The sequence below is a fragment of the Lissotriton helveticus genome, chromosome 11 (assembly GCF_964261635.1).
Source record: "Lissotriton helveticus chromosome 11, aLisHel1.1, whole genome shotgun sequence".
Classification (NCBI taxonomy): domain Eukaryota; kingdom Metazoa; phylum Chordata; class Amphibia; order Caudata; family Salamandridae; genus Lissotriton; species Lissotriton helveticus.
In genome coordinates this window covers 768,464,276-768,488,803 of record NC_136072.1, presented here as the reverse complement: position 1 = coordinate 768,488,803, position 24,528 = coordinate 768,464,276, and the positions used below count along the sequence as shown (strand labels likewise).

Below are 24,528 nucleotides of genomic sequence, written 5' to 3'. Positions count from 1 at the left end.
TGGTACTTGCCCCCCATCATAAACAGGCTGGAAAGGTATCTTCTCTGAGGCCCATTTATTTTTGACGGGGCGTTTTGAGCTGCAGTGTTTCTACAGTGACAACTCTACGTGGGAAAGGCATGCTCTGGCTAAACACTTAAAAAGTCCCAAAGGCGAGACCTAGTGGCCATGCCAAAGCTTGTTTTAACTTTGCTTTCAAAACACCACAACAAACATGCTGCCCATTTAATCAGTGTGCTGCTCAGTGTTTTTTTTTGGGGGGGGGAGTCCGGGGATATGTCCGGTGCAGCAGCTCCTGCCTTGAGACATCACGGTGCATTCTGGCAAAACTGCAAGACGTGAGCTTATAGATCAGTGGCTAATAAACATCCGATTAAAGTTGCCACAGAAGCTTTTTGTGTATTGCTCTGTCGAAAGGCAGTGTATGAATGGGAACCCAAATCAATGACTTCGGAGTCCAGAAAACATCATTGGTAAAGCACCCATGCTGTGTCAACCCCATCTTGTGTCCACCTCAAAAGGCAGGTACGTAAAGCGCTTTAAACCAAATATTCTCTGAACTGGCCAGTACAATCAAAGCATATTTATTTATTTTAAAAGTTTTATATAGCGCTAGCTAGACCCGTAGGTATCAGAGCGCTTTAAATACATCCTGTAAAAGAACAGACGGAAATTGCATTACATAGTAGGCAGGCAGTAAGGAAGAAAAGCAAGGATACAAAAAAATACAGCACGAAAAATGAGGTGGTTAACACAGTCCGGTCACCAACTATCCTTGAGTGTCAAGAGAGAGGAGTACATTTGGATATTGAAGACTGGGTTAGTTGACGTTGGTCAGGAAAGTATTTGTTAAGGAGATGGAATTTCAGGTCCCTTTTGAAACAGGAGAAGGAGGGGTTGCATCTGAGGACTCTAGGGAGAGCGTTCCACAACCTGGGAGCGTTGCCAGAAAACGATCGGTATTGTGTGGTTTTCTTTTTCAGTTTCGGAGGAATAAGAAGGAGTGAGTTGGAGCTTCTCAGAGTTCTGGATTGACCTGCCCTTACCAGATTGTTGTTCAGGTAGTTAGGGGCCGGAAAGTGAAGGGTTTTGGGTGTGATGCAGGCCAGCTTGTAAATACACCTCCCTTCCATGGGAAGCCAGTTGAGGGAGATGAGAGGTGGATACTGTAGTACAGACACAAAGCAGCCAATTCTATAGAGTAGAAGCAGGACATTTTCCTGTAAATTAGTTGATCAGTTAATGCTAAAGCTACCTGTTACAAGACTGAGTTTATCTAGTTTGAATATTACACAAACATGCCACATGCACCCTTATGCACTCACTAGAAGGAAAGCACAGGAATACACACAAAGGGAAACGAGAGCCTAGATGTTCACCACAGACACACCGCACCCTTGACAGTCAAGTGCCCCATGCCCATACACAGACATTCATGCAGCGCTTTTCAACCAACAGTACGAAGCATGCTGACACCTGTTGACATGCTGGCACTTTCCACACTACAATTATGGGCATGCAACCCCCATCTATGGTTTAATAAACTAAACCCAAGTCTGGCTGAAAGTAACCCTAACCACATGAAGCAGGCTGACAGATATGATGGAGACCTTCCTTCGATAGTAAATGTCCCAACCACAGTTTTACCTTGAAGATAACTTGGACAGGGCCCTGTTCAGGACCTCCGGGGTGTCGTCTGCGCCCTGCGCGGGTGGAGTCCCAGCAGACGGCAGTTTGCTTTCACTGTCAGACGGTGTCTCGCCATCCGCCGCCGCCCTGGCTTCCGTTCCAGGCCCCTACGTGATCAAGACAGAGATATGTGTTGTGAGCATGCATTCATTTTTAATTAATTAGATGGTCAGGCGATACAGGCCGCTGGCACAAACATAAACAGTGTCTAATTAGGCCCAGTATTTCTCAGGGGATGGAATGGGTGAGGGGATGCACACGGAGTCTAATTCTAGCAGTTAAGCCGACAGTTCTCTGGGAGCTGAAAGCCCAGGGGCTGTTCTCCTTATAAAGTAGGATTTATTTATTCCTGCGTGCAACAAACACTCGTCCAACGGAAGTGAAGCGAGAATCCCTGGCAGCAGTTAGATGATTTGAGGCAAGAACAGCTCCTTAATTCAGCAGTGGACCAGCAAAGTAAAGGGGTTGTAATAACTCGGTGCAGAAGGCAACCGGACGCTTACCTTCCTGTCCCACGCGGCTACCCTCAGCAGTACCACGTCATTTGGGCAGGGGCACAGCTGGAAGTCTTTGGGCGCCGATATCATTGGCTGAAGCAGTCTATGGACAGACATGGATTGGAGGGATTGGGAAAGGCAAGGTGAGTGGGGAAGCTGCTGGAAAGCAGATCACCGCACATTTCGAAGCGGTCGAGCTGCACCCCCGCAAAGCACCCCCACCCCTCCTAAAAAGTTCTTCCGCAATCCACTCAGCAGCTCACATAGGTTTGTCAGACGAATCGGTCCAGCAAATATGTATGTCCCTGTGTAGTCTGGCACGGGCAGGACTGAGAAATGTGGTGAGCACGTGATAGGAAAACAGCTATGGCCAGCACGTAACTGGGATGTAGCTAACAGCACGTAATGGAGGATGCAACTAAGAGAAGGCCGCCGAGCCAAGTGATGTAATAAAGGACGCTTGCATGTCGAGATATAAGAGCAGGCTTGTGTTTGTGGTAGCCTAGGCAACTACAATGACCAAAGAGGCAAGGGTCACATAGTTCTGTTTCTAAGGCAATGGTGTGATGCAAGTTTAGAGCGCAATTGTTGTAATTACATCACGGCCCGCTCCCAGTCTCCATTATACCTACACGTTTTAGCTTGACATCTCTTTCTAATGGTGACTATTTACATGTTTTACACACACAATAATGTACTCATAAGCCTTTTTATTTGCAGTTTATGTCTTAGTAAGGATTAGTATCATGTTGTTCGTAAAACCAATCAATCAAGCAGTATTTGTATAGTAATGCTAATCACACAAGTGTGTGTGTGTGTGGGGGGTGGGGGGGGTACTGAGGCACTGCGTTGCAGGTATCAGTCGAAAAGCCAGGTCTTCAGTCTCTTTCTGAAGAGGTTCAACGAGGGTGAAGTAAGGAGGTAGAGGGAATTCCATTCTTAGGAGAAGTGGGAGAAGGGTCGTCCTCCAGAGCAGCTGCAGCGGGTACGTGGTGTCTGAGGTGTACGAGATGTGCAGAGCGGAGATTTCTGGTGGGTAGGTGAAAGGTCAGGAGCTGGTTCATGTAGTCTGGGCATTGGTTGTGGAGGGCTTTGTAACCGTGGGTCGGGAGCTTGAACTGGCATCTCTTCTGGACAGGGAGCCAGTGGAGGTCTTTAGGATGCTCGGTGATGTGTCCTCTTGGGCAGGTTGAGGATCATTCTGGCTGCTGCATTCTGGATTGTCTGGAGTCTTTGCATGAGTTCGGTAGATGTGCTGGCATAGAGTATGTTGCCGTAGTCCAGCTGGCTGGTGTCGTGGGCCTGCATCACAGTCTTTCTTGTTCTGATGGAGAGCCAGTTGAGGATTTTGCTGAGAGTTAGGATAGTGTAGGAGCAGGCTGAGGTGATGGCATGGATCTGACGGTTCATGGAGAGTTCTCTGTCAGTAAAATGCTGAGGTTGTGGGCGTGGTCTTTCGGCATAGGGGTAAATCTGAGCTCCACTGGCCACCAGGAGTCTTTCTAGAGGTGGGTGTTGTTTGCCAAAGGTCAGAACGTCCATTTTGTTGGTGTTGAGTTACAGGAAGTTGTCTTTTATCCATCTTGCGACATTCTTCATGCCGTTGTTGAAGTTGGTCTTTGTCAAGGTGGGGTTCGCTGAGAGTAACAGGACGAGCTGAGTGTCATCGGCATAGTAAATGATGTTGTGCAATTTGACGATGTCTGCGGGTAGGGTCATGTAGATGTTGAAGAAGGTGGGGCTGAAGGATGAGCACTGGGGTACTCCGAAGATGGCGTGTTTGGGTTGCGAGGTGAAGGGTGGGAGAGGGCCTCTGTGTGCATCCTGGAAAGGAAAGATTCATCCATCTGAGCGCACCGTCCGTGATTCCAATCTGGCATAGTCGACCAGTGAGTATGTGGTGGGAGACTATGTTGAAAGCTGCAGAGAGTGCCAGGAGGATGAGGGGGGCTGACTCTCCTCTGTCAAGTAGGGTTCAGAAGGTGCCTGTTCCTGCGATCAGGGCTGTCTTGGTGCTGTGGTTAGGTGTGAAGCCTAACTGGGATGAGTTCAGCAGTTTGTTTCAGTTTGAACAATCTGTCCAAGGTTAGGCACATAGAACACAATGCCCTTGTATTTGGCGTCCGGCTGGAGACCGCTCTAAGGCCCCAGACAAACCATTGCATAAGCTCTGCACCTTTGAAACAATGCGATTGGAGCAGTGCTTTCTTTACATACACTGCCTCTGTGCTACATTCGTCAGAGGAACACTTTCGATGACAGAGGAGATTCAGCCGCCCTCATCTTCCTGGACCTCTCCGCAGCTTTCAACACTGTCTCCCACCACACACTCATTGGTCGACTACACCAGATAGGAATCACAAATAGTGCACTCAGATGGATGGCATCCTTCCTTACGGGACACACCCAGAGTTCTACTGTCCTGTCTCGGGTCAGAAGGTCAATCGATTATCAGAAACCTTCCTAAAGTGGAAAAACCTGAAGGTGAGAGAGAATGAGCAGGATGAATTACATGCCTTTGTAAACAGGTTACCAAGACTTTGGGGTTTTTCTGGTTCCAGTACCCCCTGGGTCCCCACTCTGCCTATTCCTTACATTTAAACAGTTCTATCAAGCGCAGCTGTGAATTAAACTCCAGGAAGTGAAGAATGTCACAGTTCAACAACAAATGAAATTAACTAAGAACAGAAAAAAACATTCATACATCTTAAAAGGTTTTTTTCTGTACACCAAGAGGCGGCTTTACAAGACACTTGCGCCACTTTTGCGTCACTTTTCCCATGTTAAAAGTGACTTAAAGTGGCGCAAGGGGCTTGTAAATCTGCCCCAAAATGTTTTTCACTTTTGCCAATTTCTATTATAAGAATAATTTATCTTATAAAAACGTTATATAGAAGTCCCATTGCATCTCAGCACTCAAACTCGTGAGAATTTGGTCCTGTGGATGTGCTGGAGATGTAAAAAAATGAAAGCACTGAGGGACAGATTTACAAGCACCTTACGCCACTTTTGCGCAGCCATTGTGTCACTTCTGTGAAGTAGCGGCGGCGTAAAGCAAGCGCCATGCTGCGGTGGATTTACAACATGACACATCTAGGGAGCTACGTCACGTTGTAAAGGCCTGCGCCACATGTAACCTGCGTCAGGTTTCATGTGGGCGTACCGCCGCAGGGTGGGCGTTACGGCGCAGGAATGCCTCGGAAAAGTGCCTGAGTGAAATCTACAAGATTTCACTCAGTCACATTTTCGACCCCGCTGCGTCAAAATCATGCGCCTGCTTGAAGCAGGCGTAAGGTGTGACGCACCATGTGGAAGATAGGCCGGGTTGGCACAGTGCTGGAGTTGCGTCGCACCCACGACACAACTCCAGCACTGCTCCAACCTGAAGCCGCCAGATGCGACACGCATCTGCCTATCCTTGCGCCATGGCATGCCGCATTGTAAATGCGGCGCATCCGTTGTGGCGCAACAATGGCATTGCGTGTCGCATGTTTCTTGGCGCATCCCTTCTGATTTCCAGGGATGCGCCAGCTAACGTAAACCTGCCCTTAAATATCTAGGCTTAAACGAGGGGTCGGTTTCCTCGGCTATATCTCTCTGGGAGGCCTTTAAGACGGTTCTCAGGGGCCAGGCCCTGTCATTAATAGCAAGTGTCAAGAAACAGAGAGAAGAAGAGGTAGTTAAGATTGAGGCGGAGATCTCTGATTTGGAACTCAAGCTTGAGCGTGGGGTCACCGGTGCTGTGACGCACGTACTGCGGTTGAAACATCTTGAATACAGGACATTGGTCACTGACGCAGCCAAAGCTACGAGTAGGGAGCAGCAGGGACGCCTATATGATGTTGGCGATAAGGCCGGTAAATTAATCGCGTGGCTGGACAGGAGGGATAGAGCCAGTAGAGTGGTACCCGTGATTGAGACGGCTGGTGGTGTTCGGGTTTCTGATCCTATAGAGATTGTTCAGCAGTTTGCGGATCATTTCCAGATGGTGTACTCTTCAGTGTCTGACAGATCGGAGGAGGATTCGCATCTCTTACTACGAGATAGCTCTTTGCTGCGTCTCCCTGACGAGGACAGAGAGCTGATTGACTCTGCAATAACGGCTGATGAGGTGGCTCTTGCGATTCGTTCGCTGCGTTCGGGGAAGGCGATGGGTCCTAATGGCCTACCTATTGAACTCTACAAGTTGAGGCCTGATAGAGTTGCTCCCTATCTGCGAGATATGTTTAATGAGTCCCGGGAGTGTGGCTCTCTCCCTCGTGATCAGCGTTTAGCGACCATTGTGGTGATTCACAAGGAGGGAAAGCCCAGAGACAGCTGTGCATCGTACCGTCCAATATCCCTCTTGAACGCCGAGCCTAAGATCCTGGCGAAGATCCTGGCAAACAGACTAATCACTGTTATCAGAGACTTGATCTATCCGGATCAGTCCGGTTTCATTCCGCACAGGAACACCGCTCTTAATCTTCGGCGTTTGCATGGTGTTCTCGCGAGGGCATCGACGTTGCGTGAGCCGGCCATCTTGGGTGTCTCTGGATGCCACGATGGCCTTTGACACTGTTGAATGGTCATACTTGTGGGCCGTGTTAGTTAAGTTTGGTTTCGGACCGGGTTTTATTGGTTGGGTCAGGCTGCTCTACGAGAACCCCCTTGCGCAAACTGTTGTCAATGGTCGAGTATCGGCTCCCTTTTCTCTTGAGAGGGGGACTCGTCAGGGTTGTCCTTTATCGCCACTCTTGTTCGCTCTGGCCCTCGAGCCCTTTGCCGCGTGGATCAGATGGGAGCCTTCGATGAAGGGTATTCGGTGGTCTCCTTCCTTTGAGGATCGTATTTCGCTTTACGCGGATGACATTCTATTGTATTTGACATCGCTGCGAAAATCTCTAATGGTACTATGTGACGTTTTGGCCTCGTTCAGTAGAAACTCGGGCCTCATTATCAATTGGCCGAAATCCTATTTATATGTCCTCTCGGGCGAGGTTCCCTCTCTCCCGCGTAACTGTCCCATTCAGATAGCTCACGCAGGTTTCAAATACCTGGGTATTTACATCTCCCTGGACCCGGCAACTCGTTATCAGCAAAATCTTCTCCCGCGCCTTGTTGCGTCTGAAACAAGATGTCGCGAGCTGGCGAAGGCTCCCACTTTCACCTTTAGGTCGTGCCGCGCTCTTTAAAATGATGTCTTTACCTCGTTTTCTTTATGCTCTTCAGAATGCCTATGATATCATCCCCGCAAGCTATTTCCGAGCGATCGAGGACCTTCAAAGACAGCTGATCTGGGACGGCAGACCGCATATTTCTCTTGCTAAGCTGATGCTCCCGTGGTACGACGGGGGTATTGCCCTCCCGGATATAAAGCGTTACTACTGGGCGTCCCACCTGGGAGCTATTAACCATGGCATATATGGCCCCACACCACACCCTGCTTTCGCTATGGATAGATGGCTACTGCCCGGTGGCAATTATTATAGGGCGCTGTATTCCAAGTCTGCCATCGGGGTGCTGTCCGGCCCCACTAGGATAGCAGTGCGTTTATGGCGAGATGCGACCAACGCAACGGGGTGGACTGATCGTCTGACTCGGGCGACCCCGCTCTTTTGTTCGGACAAGCTTGGTAGACTCTGGAATACCAAGGGGTTCGACAAGTGGGACCTCATCGGTATCAGCAAGGTAGGCGACCTCTGGGTTACGGGGCAGGTAAAATCGTTTGAGTCGTTACAGGAGGAGTTTGAATTGAATAGTACCGAATATTTCCGCTATGTACAGGTTCGACATGCCCTGCGCTCGGTCTTCAAGGCCGGAGAGGTGGTTCCGGAGTCATCTCCGCTTGAGGACAGGTTGTTAGATGGTTATGTGCCTGATAGTACCATCTCCCTCGTTTATAAAAAACTGATTAATGATAGAACGGACCTCCTCACATGTCTCCGAGAGCAATGGACCCGTGACGGCCTTGAACTGGATGACGAAGACTGACAGTCTGCGATCTCCTCCCCGAAGGAGGTCGCGATCCCAGCTCGACTCCGGTTGATCCAGCTTAAGATTCTGCATAGGATTTACGTCACGGGTCTGATTCACATGGGTTTCTCTGAAGATGGTCTGTGTAAATGTGGTTGTGGGCAGGTGGGGACATTCCTCCACATTATTTGGAAATGTTGTGAAATCTCTGCCTACTGGAGTGAGGTGCATGATGTGATGGATGAAGTTATGGGGATTACTCTTCGGCCGGAAGCCAGGCGCTGTCTATTGAATGTATGGGAACCAACTGATCATAATGTAGCTCAGACGCAATGGGTAACCCTGGGGGCCATGATTGCTAAAAGGGATATTGCCCAGTTGTGGAGATCCCCGAGGGCGCCCACGGTTGCGGCATGGAAGGAAAACATGGACTGGTGCATGTTCAGGGAAAAGACGGTATACCTAGCCCGTGGTAAACCCCGAAAATGGAGTAGAGTGTGGGGACCCTGGAATGAGTACCGCGGACATATATGTACACCACCTGTACTAGATATCCCAGATGTTCCGTTGTCTCCCTGAGCCTACCTTCCAATATCGTCTTACATATGTTCTGTCATGGATTTCTCCCTCCTCCCCCCCCCACTCCTTTCCTTAACTGCATTGATTATGGACTGTGATGTGTTGTTTTTCCTTCCCGTCTTGGAATCAGTACTGTAAATGATGTCTCCTTTTGCCTTGCTGTTTTGTGTTAAAAAATTTCAATAAAAATCAATATAAAAAAAAAAAAAAATATGTAGGCTTAGGAGACCGTTTGTTAACCTGCGGCACTGGCAGAGCCATGAATCCAGGCATTTTGGCCACTCCTGCCTGGACCAGAGCTGGAGTTTGATAAATATGCAGATTCCGCCAACAGGTTTGGAATTTTTTTGTCATGAGGGGGTCCTTACACCTGAAAATGTTGACAGGTGGGTCTCGGCATCCAAAAGTTTGAAGACCTCTGCCTTAGAGAGATACCATTTTTATACATGCAAAGAGAAAATTAATCAAACTGATTAATTCTTGACAGCTTGAGGGATTTGTTGATCACCTGCCAATATGACGTAACAACTAATGAAATTAAAAAAGAATAGCTTATGGTGAACACTTGCAATAACAGAATCCAAGAGAAGCTATGATTGATGGCTAATCCCAGTTTAGATGAGGTGGTAAATTCGACTACAGCCATAGAACAATCAATGTCCTGGATGAAGGAAGTAAAAGCCGACCAATCTGACATAAAAATTGGTGAGGTGCATGCCATAAGCAATATGCCCAAGGATGACTGTTCTAAAAATAAGTAGGCAAACATTAAACAAAGATGGTACCGCTGTAGCAGCTTTTCACACATTGCATCATATAAGGGAAGCCCGGCTTGGAAAACAAAATTGCAACCTGTGAAACAAAGTTGGGCATTTCTTCAAGGTATATAGAAAAGATAAATGCATCCTTATTCCTAGTATTTCCCAGGTGGATGATATTACACATGTACAGGACAATTTAAGACAGTCTGTGGATCAAGTTACTACTGGTATGGTTCTGGTCATGCAAAATGAGACCATAATGTGCGAGAGATCGAAAGATAAACCACTAAGGTGCATACTGAGTGTCTTTGCCATGGAGTAGGCAGTTTTTGTTGACTCTGGTTCAGCCTTCGCTAAAACCACCAAAGAAAGGTTTGAATCGCCACTCAGAAATAAAGATATTTTCATTGAAGATCCGGATATTCGCGCTGCTTTGTTTGATGTAAACATGACTGACTTCATCGGGTGTTTCTTGGCTCAAATAAAATTTAAAGGGCGAGTGGCAGAAATTGAAATATGTATATCACCAAACGTGGGGTGTGTGTGTATTGGACGGGCATGACCAGAGACTTATGAAAATAGTACTTGATCCACCCTCTCTGGAGCCTGTGTTGTCTTTCAATGAATTAAGCATTAAGGAACACATTGTAAAAACATTTCCCATGGTATTCAACAAAAACATGGGCAAAGTAGAGCATTTCACACACAAAATCTTATTAAGGGAAATTAGTGTTCCTGTGAAGCAAAAAGTTAAAGGCGTGCCTTTATGTGAGCACAAGGAACTGTAGGATCTCCTTGAGTCTCTGAGGAAAGATGAAATTATTGAAGATGCTGAAGCATCTGAATGGATACCCCCAGTAGTCCTGATGCAAAAGAAAAAAACCTATGCAAGCCTGCGACTATGTGTTGATTTCAGGGCTCTTAATGCCAACATTGTGATTGATGTGCATCCCTTCCCTAACATATATGAGTTAATTTTAATGTTAGATGAGGCTACTGTATTTTCAACACTGGATTTGCAGCAAGCACACCATCAAATGAACTATCTAACAAATCCATAGCGTTGAGAACATTTGGTCTGTGTAGGTTTAAACACATGTCATTTGGACTGGTGCAGCCAAGTCTCTATTTTGAAGGATAATGCAAAACAGGTTTAAAAGCATGGATGATTCAGCCAAGTGTTTCCAAGACGCTATCCTTGAGTTTACTCAAACCATGGGGGAGCATGATTCTGTTCTAAAGAAAGTTTATGAACGATTCACTAAAATATTGTTTCATGCTAGCTCCTGAGAAATGTAATTAATTTTGTTCCCAAGTTAATTATTTAGGTCACACGATTTCTGATAAAGGATTCATTCCCAAACGTTCCTTGATGAAGCCCATTGTTTAAGCCCCTGTGCCGGACAGAAAGGAAAAGTTGTTGTCCTTTCTTTGCGTTTGTGAGTTTTAGGCAAAGTTCAAAAAACCTTTCTATCTTGATGGAACCTTTATGAACAAAATTTCAGAAAAGGGGCAGAATACTAATATGGTGATTATCAAAATCTGGCATTTGAGGTGGGGAATAAACATATTGCCTTGGCTCCCACTCTCAGACCAATTTCTGTGGGAAAAGAGTGTGTTACCACTGGGGATGTGAGTGCATGTGGAGTGGGGGGCTGTTCTGACTCAAAGGACCACAAACAATTATAGTTGGGTTGTTGTATATGCCTAAAGAACACTTAACAACACAGAGAGGCAGTATGCTGTTATCGAAAGAAACGTACTAGTCCGTGTGTGGGCTGTGAATTATTTCTGTCTATATATATGGGGAGTAATTTTACTTTGCAAATGGACCACAAACCCTTGGTTTCCATTTGAGCTCCAGGGGGTGGTCTGTCTGCCACGGCACATATTGCAAGTTTGTGTTCCAAACTCCAGGACTACAGTTTTTCAGTAAAATACATTCCTGGGAAGTTGAACTGCACATCTTATTGCTTTCTTGCCTTCCTTGCGGTGTGGGAGTTGGGCATGCGCATAATGTTGAAGAAGATGAGATTGACATTGTGGCAAGTGTAAATGAGATATGTTCTGTAACTGATCCCTAAATATATGAGGAAAAGTGGAAAATGGAAGATTCTAAAGACTATGCACTCAATTTGGTGAAATGTTAAATTAATGAAGGATGGCTGGGTACCAAAACCCTTCAAAAAGAGGTACAACCATGGTGCCAAATTAAGGATGAGTTGAGTGTGTGTTTCAGGTTCGTGTTCAGAAATAAGAAACACATTCCCCCTATAGGCATCCTGGAGACCATCCTTAAAGTCAGTCATTGTGGTCACATGGGAATGCATCCTTAAAAATCCTTCTCAGAATGCACTTGGACATGGATGCAGAACAATTTGTGAAGCAGTGCGATGATCGTGTGAGTTCAGATAAATGTGGGAATGCAAAGTTCAGCCTATGATACCTGTAAAATGGCCGGGAAATCCATAGCAGAAAGTAGGGTTGCACATTGTGGTACCAATTTATAAACTTTCCACTTCCATGAAGTTTGCATTGGTGTCGACTGTTTATCACTCCAAATGGGATGAAGTGAATTATGTAGAGAATGTCAGAACACAGAATGTGATTGATTTCTTGATGGAAGTTTTTAATACGGAAGGGTGCTCGGATGTGTTAGTCACAGATAATGAATGGTGCGCATTGCGAACCTGTGAAATGACAGTGTTCTTGTGTGCCCATGAGATATCTCACATTACTACTGCCTTATATGACCGCCAGTGTAACAGTCAGGTAGAACGCTTTAATCATTATCTAAAAGACAGTGTCATGTTAGCCTTTGATACACGCAAATCTGTGATTTCTACAATCAGGGAAAGTTGTGGGCAGATAGGATTACCTCCAATTCTGTGACAGGAGTTAGTCCATTTGTGCTACTGTAAGGAAGACAGCCTGTCTCAGAGTTATGTCCTTAGTGGTTGTGTAACAAGGTATATGTGTGTAAGCCTTTGAATTAGAATGTCGATGAGGGTAATGTGGCTGCCAAAGTGAGACATTTTCAATGGAATTCCAAAGAATATTATGATCGCGAACAATCTCCTGCTTACCACGATTTTTATGTGAGTAAAATGGTGCGTGGTAAAATTCTGGGTTATGTAGAAAAAGGGTGTTCAGCAATCTCAAAATCTATAAAAATTGTCAAACTGAACAAAAATAGTGTGATTACTCAAGATTGGAAGTGTTGGAGCATGAGACGTTTGTCAAAGCATTCAAGTATGGCAAAAGTGATTTGCATAAAGGTACAGATCACAAATCAGTAAACACTGAAGTCTGAGTGGGACTGGGGAACCCAGGAAACAAACTGCCCCACTCAAAATATTTTACGTGCAAGGATGTAACGGATGAGACGCACCTGCTAATGAGATGGCCCATGAATATCCCTCTTCCAGGGCAGTCTATGCACACAACCTTTTGTCAGTTTCAAGACTGGTCCTTTTTCTGTTCTCCTGCTCCATATCGGAAACCTCTACCATTCTTTTGGCTCCCGATCTAACTCCAATCTAGCATGGGGTAGATTGGAGTGAGGTACATTGGAGTGGGGTAGATTGAGGTAGAGTGGAATGGGGTAGAGTGGGGTAGACTGGTGTAGAGTGGGGTAGAACGGAGTAGGGTGGCATGGGAAGAGTAGGGTGGGGTGGGTAGATCAGCATGGTAGATTGGAGCGGGGTAAATTAAATTGGTGTAGATAGGAGTAAAGTGGGGTAGATTGGATGGAGTAGATTGGGGTAGATTAGAGTGGGGTCGATTGGAGTACAGTAGATAGGAGGGGGTAGACTGGGGTAGAGTGGAGTAGGATATATTGGGGTAAATTGGAGTCGGGTAGAATGGAGTGGAGTAGGTAGAGTGGAGTGCAATAGATTGTAATGGGGTAGATTCGGTGGGTTATAATAGGGTAGATTGGAATGGAGTGGGGATAGATTGGGTCGTTAAGTGTGGGGTGATTGGAGTGAAGTGGAGTAGGGTAGTTGGGTAGGTTGGAGCAGTTTGGGGTAGATTGGGATGGGGTGAGGTAGCTTGGGTTAGAGTCTTGTAGAGAAGGGTAGCGTGGAGTGGGGTAGAGTGGAGTAGATTGGAGTGGGGTGCAGTAGATTGGAGTGGGGGAGTGTGGTAGATGGAATTGAGGTAGATTAGGGTGGAGTAGATTGGAGTTGCATGCGGAAGAGTGGAGTGGGATAGAGTGGAGTGGGGTAGATTGGAGTGGGATATATTGGGGTAGAGGTGAGCGGGGTAGAGTGCAGTAGGGTAGATTGTGGAGGAGTGGAGTGCAGTAGACTTGGGTAAACTGGAATGGACTGGGGCAGACTGGAGTAGGGTCGTTTGAAGTGGGGTACAGTGGAGAGGAGTCGTTTGGAGTGGGGTAGATTAGGATGGAGTGGGGTAGATTAGGATGCAGTGGGGTAGAGTGGAGTGGGGTAGATTGGAGTGGGGTAGACTGGAGTGGAGTAGACTGGAGAGGAGTGGAGTTGGATATTGTGGTGTGGGGTAGATTGGGATGGGGTGGGGTAGACTGGGTTAGGGTGAGGTAGATTGGAGTAGAGTGGATTGGAGTAGATTGGAGTGGGGTAGATTGGAGTGGGGCAAATTGGATAGGTTAGATTGGAGTAGGGTAGTTTGGGGTGGAGTGGGATAGGGTAGATTAGGGTGGGGTGGAGTGGGTTAGATTGGACTGGAGTAGGGTAGATTTGAGTGGCATGTGGAAATATGGAGTGGGGAAGATTTGGTAGAGTAGAATGGAGTCTGGCATATTAAAGTAGACTGGAGTGGGGTAGATTGGGTGGATGTCATGATTACGAGCACGCATACAGCCTCCATCCCTCACCTTTCCCGGTTTCGCCTGTCACGTATGAATGCATCAGGGACTACATATCCCACAAGGCTTAGGGGCCTATCTCAGATAGACAGGAAGGAGCACACTCCTACTTAAACCCCGCCCCCAAAGGAAACGGTGCTTGACAAACTGCCTACGGAGCCTTGGACCTGTTTTGCCGTTTCTACGTTTCCCTGCGTCCTGCCAAACTTTACGTATTTGCCGGGATTGGGAACGCGCTACTTGAAGCGCACCTTGCTTCCTGAACTCTTATGTACTTGTTCCTTTGTTTTGCGGTGATTACCGCGGAACCGGTTTGGAGCACGCGTCTCTGTTCACAGGAGCCGTACAGGAGACGCTGAGACATTCGCGCTGTTTGGGAGCGTGTCGGAAACCTCCCTACAAGCTGAACTCAGAATTAAACCGAAGCACCTCTCGGCGGACGTGCTGTAAGTCTCGGTTCAGGAACCGAACCGTAGAACTTTGATTTTCTTGTTTTACTTTGCCTTCTTGACTTTGGATTTGCGGGGGAGACCAGAGTTCTTTCACGTCCCCTTTTTTTGTTACGAAGTCACTCCGGAGTAACGTGAGCAACGTGAGAGTCGGAGACCGCGCATGTAGGCGCTCTCCTCTCACAACACGCGAAGATCTTCCCAGCGGTACTTCTCTCGGAACCCTCCGACCCTACAGGTTTACCAGCACCCTTCCGACTGCGCATCAAGGCACTATCCTCCCAAGGCACCCTCTACCACTAGAACATTCCTCTGGAGAGAGATTCTGGACAAATTCCTGTAAATGCGATAGGGGTTGTGTCTTTCTGTGTACTGGTGGGGAGTGTGTTTGCGGTACTTCTCATTCTGTTCTTGTTTTCTTCTACATGCAGGGGTCCCAGAGGGAGTATAGAAGACTGTCACCTATTCCTGTGACGGAACAGGCTTCTTTTGTTATTTTGTCCAATTCCCCTTTTCCCGTGAATACTTCACTACCCATAGTGCACTGACACATTGTGGTGAGTTTAGTGTTTAGGGGAAGTTGGGAAATACTCTTCACGGCTTCGTTCCTGCTGGCCGTTCCTAAGGTTAGTGGCTTATTATTGTTGGCGCTACTGACACCTGACAGTGGACTTGAGTGGGTAGATTGGATCGGAGTGGGGTGGTGTGGAGTTGGATAGATTGGAGTGTTGTAAAGATTGGAGTTGTCAACTTTGGAGTGGAGGGAGATAGATTGGGGAAGAGTGGGGTGAGATTGATTGAGGGAAGAGTGGATGTTGAGTGGGGTAGACTAGGGTAGAGTGTAGAGAGGCATATTGGGGTGGAGTGGGGTAGATAGGGTGGATTAGAGTAGGTTAAATTGGACTGGAATGAGGTAGATTGGAGTGGGGTAGATTGCAGAGGGATGACTGGAGTGGGGTAGTTTGGAGTGCAGTAGAGTGGAGTGGGGTAGTGCGGCATGGGGTAGGGTGGAGTGGGGGAAGTGGTGTAGACTGGGGTAGAGTGGAGTAGATTGGAGCAGCTAGGGGTTAATTGAAGTAGGGTAGATTGGGGTGGGGTGGATTGGGGTGGGGTGGATTTTAGTGTAGTGGGGTAGATTGAGTGAAATGGAGTGGGGGGTTTGGGTGGAGTGGTGTGAAGTGTGTAGAGTGGAGTAGATTGAGGGAGGGGGTAGATTGGAGTGGTGTGGGGTAGGATGGATGGGTAGACTGGAGTGAAGTAGATTGGAGTAGAGTGGAATGGGGTAGCTTGAGGTGGGGTGGACTAATTTTGGGGTGGAGTGGACAAGATTGGAGTGGGGTAGAGAGGAGTGGTATGGATTTGGTTAGAATGTATTGGGGTAGATTGTGTGGAGTGGGGTAGAATGGAGTGGAGGAGTAGATTAGGGTGGAGTGGGGTAGATTGGAGTGAGATAGATAGGAGTACAGTAGTTTGGAGTGGGGTAGATAAGGGTGGAGTAGATTGGAGCAGGCCGATTTATGGGATAGATTGCAGTAGGGTAGTTTGGGGTAGTGTGGGGGAGGGTAGATTGAAGTGGATTGGGTTAGATTGGACAGGAGTGGGATAGATTTGAGTGGTATGTGGCAGGTTGGAGTGTAGTGGGTTGGGGTAGAATGGGTCAAGTAGAATGGAGTGTGGAAGATTGTGGTAAGGTGGGGTAGACTGAGTAGATTGGGGTGGGGTAGATTGAGGTTGAGTGGGCAGATTGGATTGGAGTGGTGTGAGATATATTAGCGAAGAGTGGAGTAGATTGGAGAGTAGCTCAGTGGGGTAGGTTAGGGTGGAGTGGAGTAGAGTAGGGTAGAATGGAGTGGGCAGACTGGAGTGGAGTGGGGTCAATTGGATTGGGGTGGATTGGAGTGGGGTGGGGTGGAGTGGGGAAGATAGGGTGGATTAAAGTAGGTTAAATTGGACTGGAATGAGGTAGATTGGAGTGGGGTAAATTGCAGAGGGATGACTGGAGTGGGGTACTTTGGAGTGCAGTAGGGTGGAGTGGGGTATAGCGGCACGGGGTAAGGTGGAGTGGGGGAAGTGGTGTAGACTGGGGTAGAGTGGAGTATATTGGAGCAGCTAGGGGTTAATTGGAGTAGGGTAGATTGGAGTGGGGTGGATTTTAGTGTAGTGGGGTAGATTGAGTGAAATGGAGTGGGGGGTTTGGGTGGAGTGGTGTGAAGTGTGTAGAGTGGAGTAGATTGAGGGAGGGGGTAGATTGGAGTGGTGTGGGGTAGGATGGATGGGTAGACTGGAGTGAAGTAGATTGGAGTAGAGTGGAATGGGGTAGCTTGAGGTGGGGTGGACTAATTTTGGGGTGGAGTGGACAAGATTGGAGTGGGGTAGAGAGGAGTGGTATGGATTTGGTTAGAATGTATTGGGGTAGATTGTGTGGAGTGGGGTAGAATGGAGTGGAGGAGTAGATTAGGGTGGAGTGGGGTAGATTGGAGTGAGATAGATAGGAGTACAGTAGTTTGGAGTGGGGTAGATAAGGGTGGAGTAGATTGGAGCAGGCCGATTTATGGGATAGATTGCAGTAGGGTAGTTTGGGGTAGTGTGGGGGAGGGTAGATTGAAGTGGATTGGGTTAGATTGGACAGGAGTGGGATAGATTTGAGTGGTATGTGGCAGGTTGGAGTGTAGTGGGTTGGGGTAGAATGGGTCAAGTAGAATGGAGTGTGGAAGATTGTGGTAAGGTGGGGTAGACTGAGTAGATTGGGGTGGGGTAGATTGAGGTTGAGTGGGCAGATTGGATTGGAGTGGTGTGAGATATATTAGCGAAGAGTGGAGTAGATTGGAGAGTAGCTCAGTGGGGTAGGTTAGGGTGGAGTGGAGTAGAGTAGGGTAGAATGGAGTGGGCAGACTGGAGTGGAGTGGGGTCAATTGGATTGGGGTGGATTGGAGTGGGGTGGGGTGGAGTGGGGAAGATAGGGTGGATTAAAGTAGGTTAAATTGGACTGGAATGAGGTAGATTGGAGTGGGGTAAATTGCAGAGGGATGACTGGAGTGGGGTACTTTGGAGTGCAGTAGGGTGGAGTGGGGTATAGCGGCACGGGGTAAGGTGGAGTGGGGGAAGTGGTGTAGACTGGGGTAGAGTGGAGTATATTGGAGCAGCTAGGGGTTAATTGGAGTAGGGTAGATTGGAGTGGGGTGGATTTTAGTGTAGTGGGGTAGATTGAGTGAAATGGAGTGGGGTGTGGTTTGGGTGGAGTGGTGTGGTGTGAAGTGTGTAGAGTGGAGTAGATTGAGGGAGTGGGGTAGATTGGAGTGGTGTGGGGTAGGATGGGGTAGACTGGAGTGAAGTAGATTGGAGTAGAGTAGAATGGGGTAGCTTGAGGTGGGGTGGACTAATTTTGGGGTGGAGTGGGCAAGATTGGAGTGGGGTAAATCGGGGTAGAGGAGTGGTAAGAATTGGGTTAGAATGTAGTGGGGTAGATTGTGTGGAGTGGGGTGGATTGGAGTGGAGGAGTAGATCAGGGTGGAGTGGGGTAGACTGGAGAGGGGTAGATTGGAGTGAGATAGATAGGAGTACAGTAGTTTGGAGTGGGGTAGATAAGGGTGGAGTAGATTGGAGCAGGCAGATTGATGGGATAGATTGCAGTAGGGTAGTTTGGGGTGATGTGGGGGAGGGTAGATTGAGGTGGATTGCGTTAGATTGGACAGGAGTGGGATAGATTTGAGTGGTATGTGGTGGAATGGAGTGTGGAAGATTGTGGTAAGGTGGGGTAGACTGAGTAGATTGGGGTGGGGTATATTGGAGTTGAGTGGAGTGGAGTTAGATAGATTGGATTGGAGTAGAGATTGGAGTGGTGTGAGATATATTAGCGAAGAGTGGAGTAGATTGGAGCGCAGCTCAGTGGGGTAGGTTAGGGCGGAGTGGAGTAGACTGGATGGAGTAGAGCAGGGTAGAATGGATTGGGCTAGAATGGAGTGGAGTGGAGTGGGGCCAATTGGACTGGGGTGGATTGGAGTGGGGTGGGGAAGCTTGCTTGTGGGGTGGGGTGAAGTGGGGTAGATTGGGGTGGAGTAGATTGGAGTGGAGAGGGGTAGATTGGGTTGTAGTAGAATGGAGTGGGGCAGATTGGAGTGGGTGGGTTGGAATGGAGTGGGGTAGATTAAACTGAATGGGAGTGGGAACAATTAGCTTCATTTGTACTAATTCTGGTATATTCTGGAATATCAGCACAATTCTTTTTTTTGTTGTGCGCTAGAAAAAATAATATTGTATACCCTCTGCTCTTACATGGGTATTCAGCAGGATTGTCACATAGATTCCCTCACTTTCAAGCCAGAGACAGAGAAATAAACACCAAGCTCCCTTGAAGAGAGGGCCTGACATTTAACCTCTGTCTTGAATGCACAGTATATATGGCAAGAATAAGATTTAAAGGCCTGTTTACAGAACAGAAAGTGAGTTTGTGGTAGAATACAGTAAACAAGCTTTGGGCAACGGGAGGATAGAACTCAAGCTGGACAATCTAAAGGAAAGTAAGCCGCAAATAGAATTGCAGATAATGTGAGCAAGAAAAGCACAAAGCAATTGGCGGAATGCATTCCTAGGTCAGCTTTCTGAATGTCCCAAAGATGTTTTAGCAAACCAGACAGCTATAGTGTCTGGTAGGCAGCAACCTAAAAAGAATGCTGTGCCTCACCACACCAGGTGGCATGCAAAACCGTAGGGCTGCCGTTAATCAAAGCTGACCAAGAAATCAAACGACAACTAGCCAATCATAACCACTACCGTCCTCTTACCAAAGATCCCCTACCGGACATCAGGACCAAAATACAACAAACCACTGGACAAGCCAGATTTCTGAACATCATATCCCAAAAGGAATTTCATTTCCTCAATAATCAACACCCACGGACTCCTGTACTATATGTACTTCCCAAGATCCACAAAGACAGCACCAACCCCCCTAGTCGTCCAATCGTCTCTAGGTGCGGTTCCATTCTTGAACCACTGGGCAAATACATTGATGCCATCATAAATGAATTCCTCCCCGCCACCGAAAAATTAATTCGAGATACCATGGACCTCGTTGTTACAATCGAAGACAGACCATTCAACACAAACACGGACCTGATGGTGGGGTTGGACCTAGAATTATCGTACCCGAACATCCCACACAGCGAAGGACTCGAAGTCATTGAGTCACTTCTTGAAACCAGACCAAGACCAACTTTGATTCCGACAGAATTCATCATGGATCTTTACGAATCGCCCTGGAGAATAACTATTTCCTCTACCGTGAAACCTTCTACCTCCAAGTCAAGGGAGTTTCCATGGGGGCTTGTTTTGCCCCAAAATTTGCAATCCTCTTCGTCCACAACATGGAGAAGACGCACATAGTCACTACTCACAACCCCTTCCTGAGCAACATCAATCTCTGGCGACGCTATATTGATGACATCCTTCTCCCCTGGAATGGAACCACGGAAACTCTGAACCCCTTTATCGATTGGCTAAATCGATCACAAGATCACCTCAAATTCACCAGCGATTCTAAACCCAACGACTTACCATTTCTGGATGTCCTGATACATGCCGAGGATGACAAATTAGGTACCTGCCTCTATCGCAAGCCCACGGAGAGGAACACCCTCCTACAATACACAAGCTATCACCCACGAGGCCTCCGCGATGGCCTTCCCTTTGGCCAGTTCTTACGCATTCGAAGGAACTGTAAATGGTGGAAAGACTACTTCCGCGAGTCCGACATCTCATTAACAAACTCAGCAATAGAGGATACCCTAAACGTCTGATTACTAAAGCATGCAAAAGGGCCTGGTACAGTTACCGGGAACATCTCCCCACACCACAACTCAAGAAAACAATGACGACGATACCTCTTGTCTCGATAATCAGCCCATGCAGTAACCGAATCTCCAAGATCATCAAACACAATTGGACATTGCAGTGCTCCTTCGAAACCTTCAAAGAGCCACCCCTCTTCTCCTAACAACGTGGTGACAATCTAGCCTCACACCTTGTACATGCCATTACATGGCCTACTAAACCTGCAGACAAACATACCATCACCGCCACTTGGGGCCTCGCCCCAGTCATTGGACACTACAAATGCCAGCACTGCATCATATGTGAATACCAAGGACTTCCAATTTAAGGACAAAACATACAAACTCAAAAACCTCACCAACTGCAGATCACAAAAGGTTATCTACGCCATCTGCTGTCCGTGCAACCTGATCTACATTGTTCAGACTACCGAGATGGTCAAACAGAGGATTATTCAACATAAGAGTAGAATCCATTGTAAAGTCCTCACTGCACCTTTAGTTACACACTATCTGGAGAAAATCCATCGCGAAACGGACATCATCTGGCAGGTGATAGACATACCAACCCTGCCCACCAGAGGAGGCAATATCAAAACTCTTTTGAACAGGTGCAAATGCAATGGATCACCCTTTGCAACTCAGTAAATAACGGCCTCAGCACCATTGATGAATCGAACCGTACTATCGCTATCTGATACCGTTCAGCCCTTCTCATGACACTGAGAAGCTTTCTCTCCTAGACTGAAGTCTCATTCCCTACCTCCCTCACCTGAAGCCTACTCGTGCCTTGCTTTAAATTTCTATGGGCCGGCTTATTTCACTTAGGTTGTTTCCCTCCTCCCCCCCTCTCCCCCTGACCCCACCAGTAAGACCATCATGTACTTATTCAAGTACTGTCACAATTTGCTTTACCTAATCCACACATCCGTTTTTATGTAATGCAATCTGTCTCCTCACAATGTTGTATATACACTTTCTGTGTAATTGTTCTAAATGACACACAAACCCACATCGAAGTGTCATTTCATTCTATGTTTTGTCCACTCTAAACATGTACTTTATTTTATTCAATTATATTTCAATTATGCTGAACATTGCATTATTATGACCCCGCCCACCACGGGCCTTCCAAATTCTTCCATCTCCCATTACTTCGTACGCACCTGTGTGAAATGTTCCTGTACTGCATGTAAATCTAGAGAACTTGCGACATTCTCAACTGTTATGCCATGTCTTGCCTTTACCCCTCCCTTTCGCCGTCCCACCTTCCACACTCCGCATCACTGCTGACACACACTCCCCGCCCCTGACACTCACACGTGACCGCGTGACGTGTCCACCCGGAAGCAGACGCGCTTTCTTAATCGCCGGCCCCCTCAGTCTCGGTACTCAGCACACAGACGTGGCGAGTCCGTACCTACACCGCCGCTGGATTCAGTCTGCATTAGGTAAGCCACATCGCTGCCCCTTGTCCTAATGGCTCAGAGGTTTCGACCGACCGCCTACGGGCCCCGTTTAATTGTTTAGTTCATCCATTGCTTTCACAGGCTTCCTTCATTGAGGGTACCACCCATGTGAAACCCAAATCTGAACCTCGTTCCCTGCCGATGTCCTCTGCAACACAGCACCTTTTAAACACCACCGATCTACTGCAATTAACCTCAGGTAATCCTCCACCTGCACTTAGCCCCTGGGCATCCTTACGCCTTAGACCACCTGCTCATCCCTTTTTTTGCCCCGCCCCACGCAAGTCTTCCGTTCATCGGCCAAGACGTCTGCCGCCTACCCACAGGCTGTGCCTTCCTTGATGCTCCGTCACCCTTTCAGGTAGCCCGCACCTTCTCCCTTTGCCCCTTTCCTCCCCCACCCACTTGCATCTTCCTTGCTCTACCCCTCTTTTCCCTCGCGGTTACCACCACCGATACACTCCGCATAAAACCCCACCTCCCTGTGCACCTTCCTTGCCTATCCCCAAGTCCTCGCGGCTAGTACCTCCCAAACGCCACGTGCTATTATTTCCATCACCATGGCACTCAGCCAGCTCCCCGTGTTTAACGCCGCCTGCTTGCCTCGCAGCCCTGCTCACTGAAACAGTGCTTTATCACAAGGTATACCCCGCACTGTACTCCACCACTGGGCTATTTTTTATCGGGACACCAGAGTTGCCTTCCATTTCTTCCTACGGCCTAGGATTCCCCCTCATGTTTATAGCTCACCACAACCGCTGGGCATAATCATTAGATACCAAGGCTCCTTTACAGCCCTACTCGCGATATGAGCACATATTACCATCTCTAAGCCGAATTAATTAGGAACACCAGCACTACCCGCCCGTGTTCCTCATGACCCATGACACGCCGCAACTCAACACCTCCACCTCCACCCCCCGTCCTGCGCCACGTGCGCTCCAACCTCACCAGTGATCACATCACTCACCCTTCCCCCACCATTAGATACTTTACACCCACGGGACTATCTCACGGTCTCACGCCCCGACACACAGACCCCCCCACCTTCCGATCGCCGCACTTCCCTTGACCCTCCCTTCCGCCGAGCCCCCTCACGCCGTCCCCCTTTCCCTCCCTATCCTTATCCTTTTCTCCATGTACAGCACTGTTTTTCAATGACAACCCGGTCCTGAAGATGATCCTGATTGATAGGATCGAAACGTCGTCGACCGTTCAGCACAACTGATGGCGCATTTTCCACTGTGGCTCTGATATATAACCAGGTAACTTTTGAAAAATGTCTTATTGTAAATCATTGCTTTCAGCCACATTGTTCACTTGATACACTGTGTATATTCAAGCACCTTTGCACCATGCGCCGTTTCCGCTGATGATACAATTGTCACTTGCATCGCCACTTTCTGTGTCACGTACACATTTAGAGCACCAAGTCCAATTCGGGTTGTTTCATATTTGTTTTCCTACTGTGCTGCTACAACTGTATACATTATTTTGATTTCAATTATACGATGCCATGAGCACATTTCTAAAATCATTGTTTGAGTCTCCTTGTTTCTGTTCACGTAATGCTTGATGCATACATGTCTAATTGCCATTTAAAGTAATACCAGTTGAGGTATTTGTTTATTCTAGTTAATCAAAGCTGCACGTATGGTATGGGCCTAGTCAGGCTGTTTTGGCATATGAGTGCCAAGAAAAATACAGACGTGTCCTAGGAAGATCAAGCAGAACAGATTGGTCAAGGCAATGCCTTCTGCCCGTGCCAAGGAAAAAATAGCGCCCATAAAAAAACATCTCCTTACAGAGCAGCTTGGTCAAAGAATGGTTGCCCCGGCATGCTAAAAAGAGGTGTGGCTGGCATCCCATCTCCATGAAGCTTCAAATTATACTGTGGTTGAGAGACACCTTTTGAGCAGATGACACTTCAGTGACATTCTGACACCATTAATGATGCACATGCGCAGACTGTGGCTTTCCTAAACGTAGTTCAAGCACTCATTTCCTACTTCTTGTTCATATCCATCCCCATCAGTGTTCACATTGAGTCATGCCCTCAGCACACCATGGCGCTCTTCACCTTTCATCTAACTCTACACCCAGACTAGTCGCTTCCTTGCTGCTTGGTGGCTCACTATTGGCTTATGGTTAGAGTTGCCATCAATTCCCTGCTCTCTGAGTTCTAGACCTGACTGATTAATCACCAAAATGGGCACCTTGTGGTGTGTGGCCTAATCCTTATGCATTTCCTCCACTTCCAATGCTGCTGCCATTCATCCATATTAACCATCAACACACTCCCTACTATTTTGCCTTCAACCCATACAAAGTCTGTCCACTTCATCCATACATCCTTCCCTCTCGTCACCACTAATGTAATAAACATGCACCAACCTCTTACCATCCACTAATCATCTTTGAGAGCCATCTATTCATAAACCATCACCCATTT

General features: G+C 47.5%; 1 protein-coding gene across 1 annotated transcript in view; it reads right to left on the bottom strand.

Moving 5' to 3' along the window:
* CDS2 (CDP-diacylglycerol synthase 2) overlaps positions 1-24,528 on the bottom strand; it is a 432,047-nt gene that overhangs the window by 310,446 nt on the left and 97,073 nt on the right. The window contains exon 2 of the mRNA XM_078666643.1: positions 1,648-1,796. Within this exon, the coding sequence (XP_078522769.1) occupies positions 1,648-1,796 (149 nt within the window). The remainder of the gene's footprint in view (positions 1-1,647; positions 1,797-24,528) is intronic.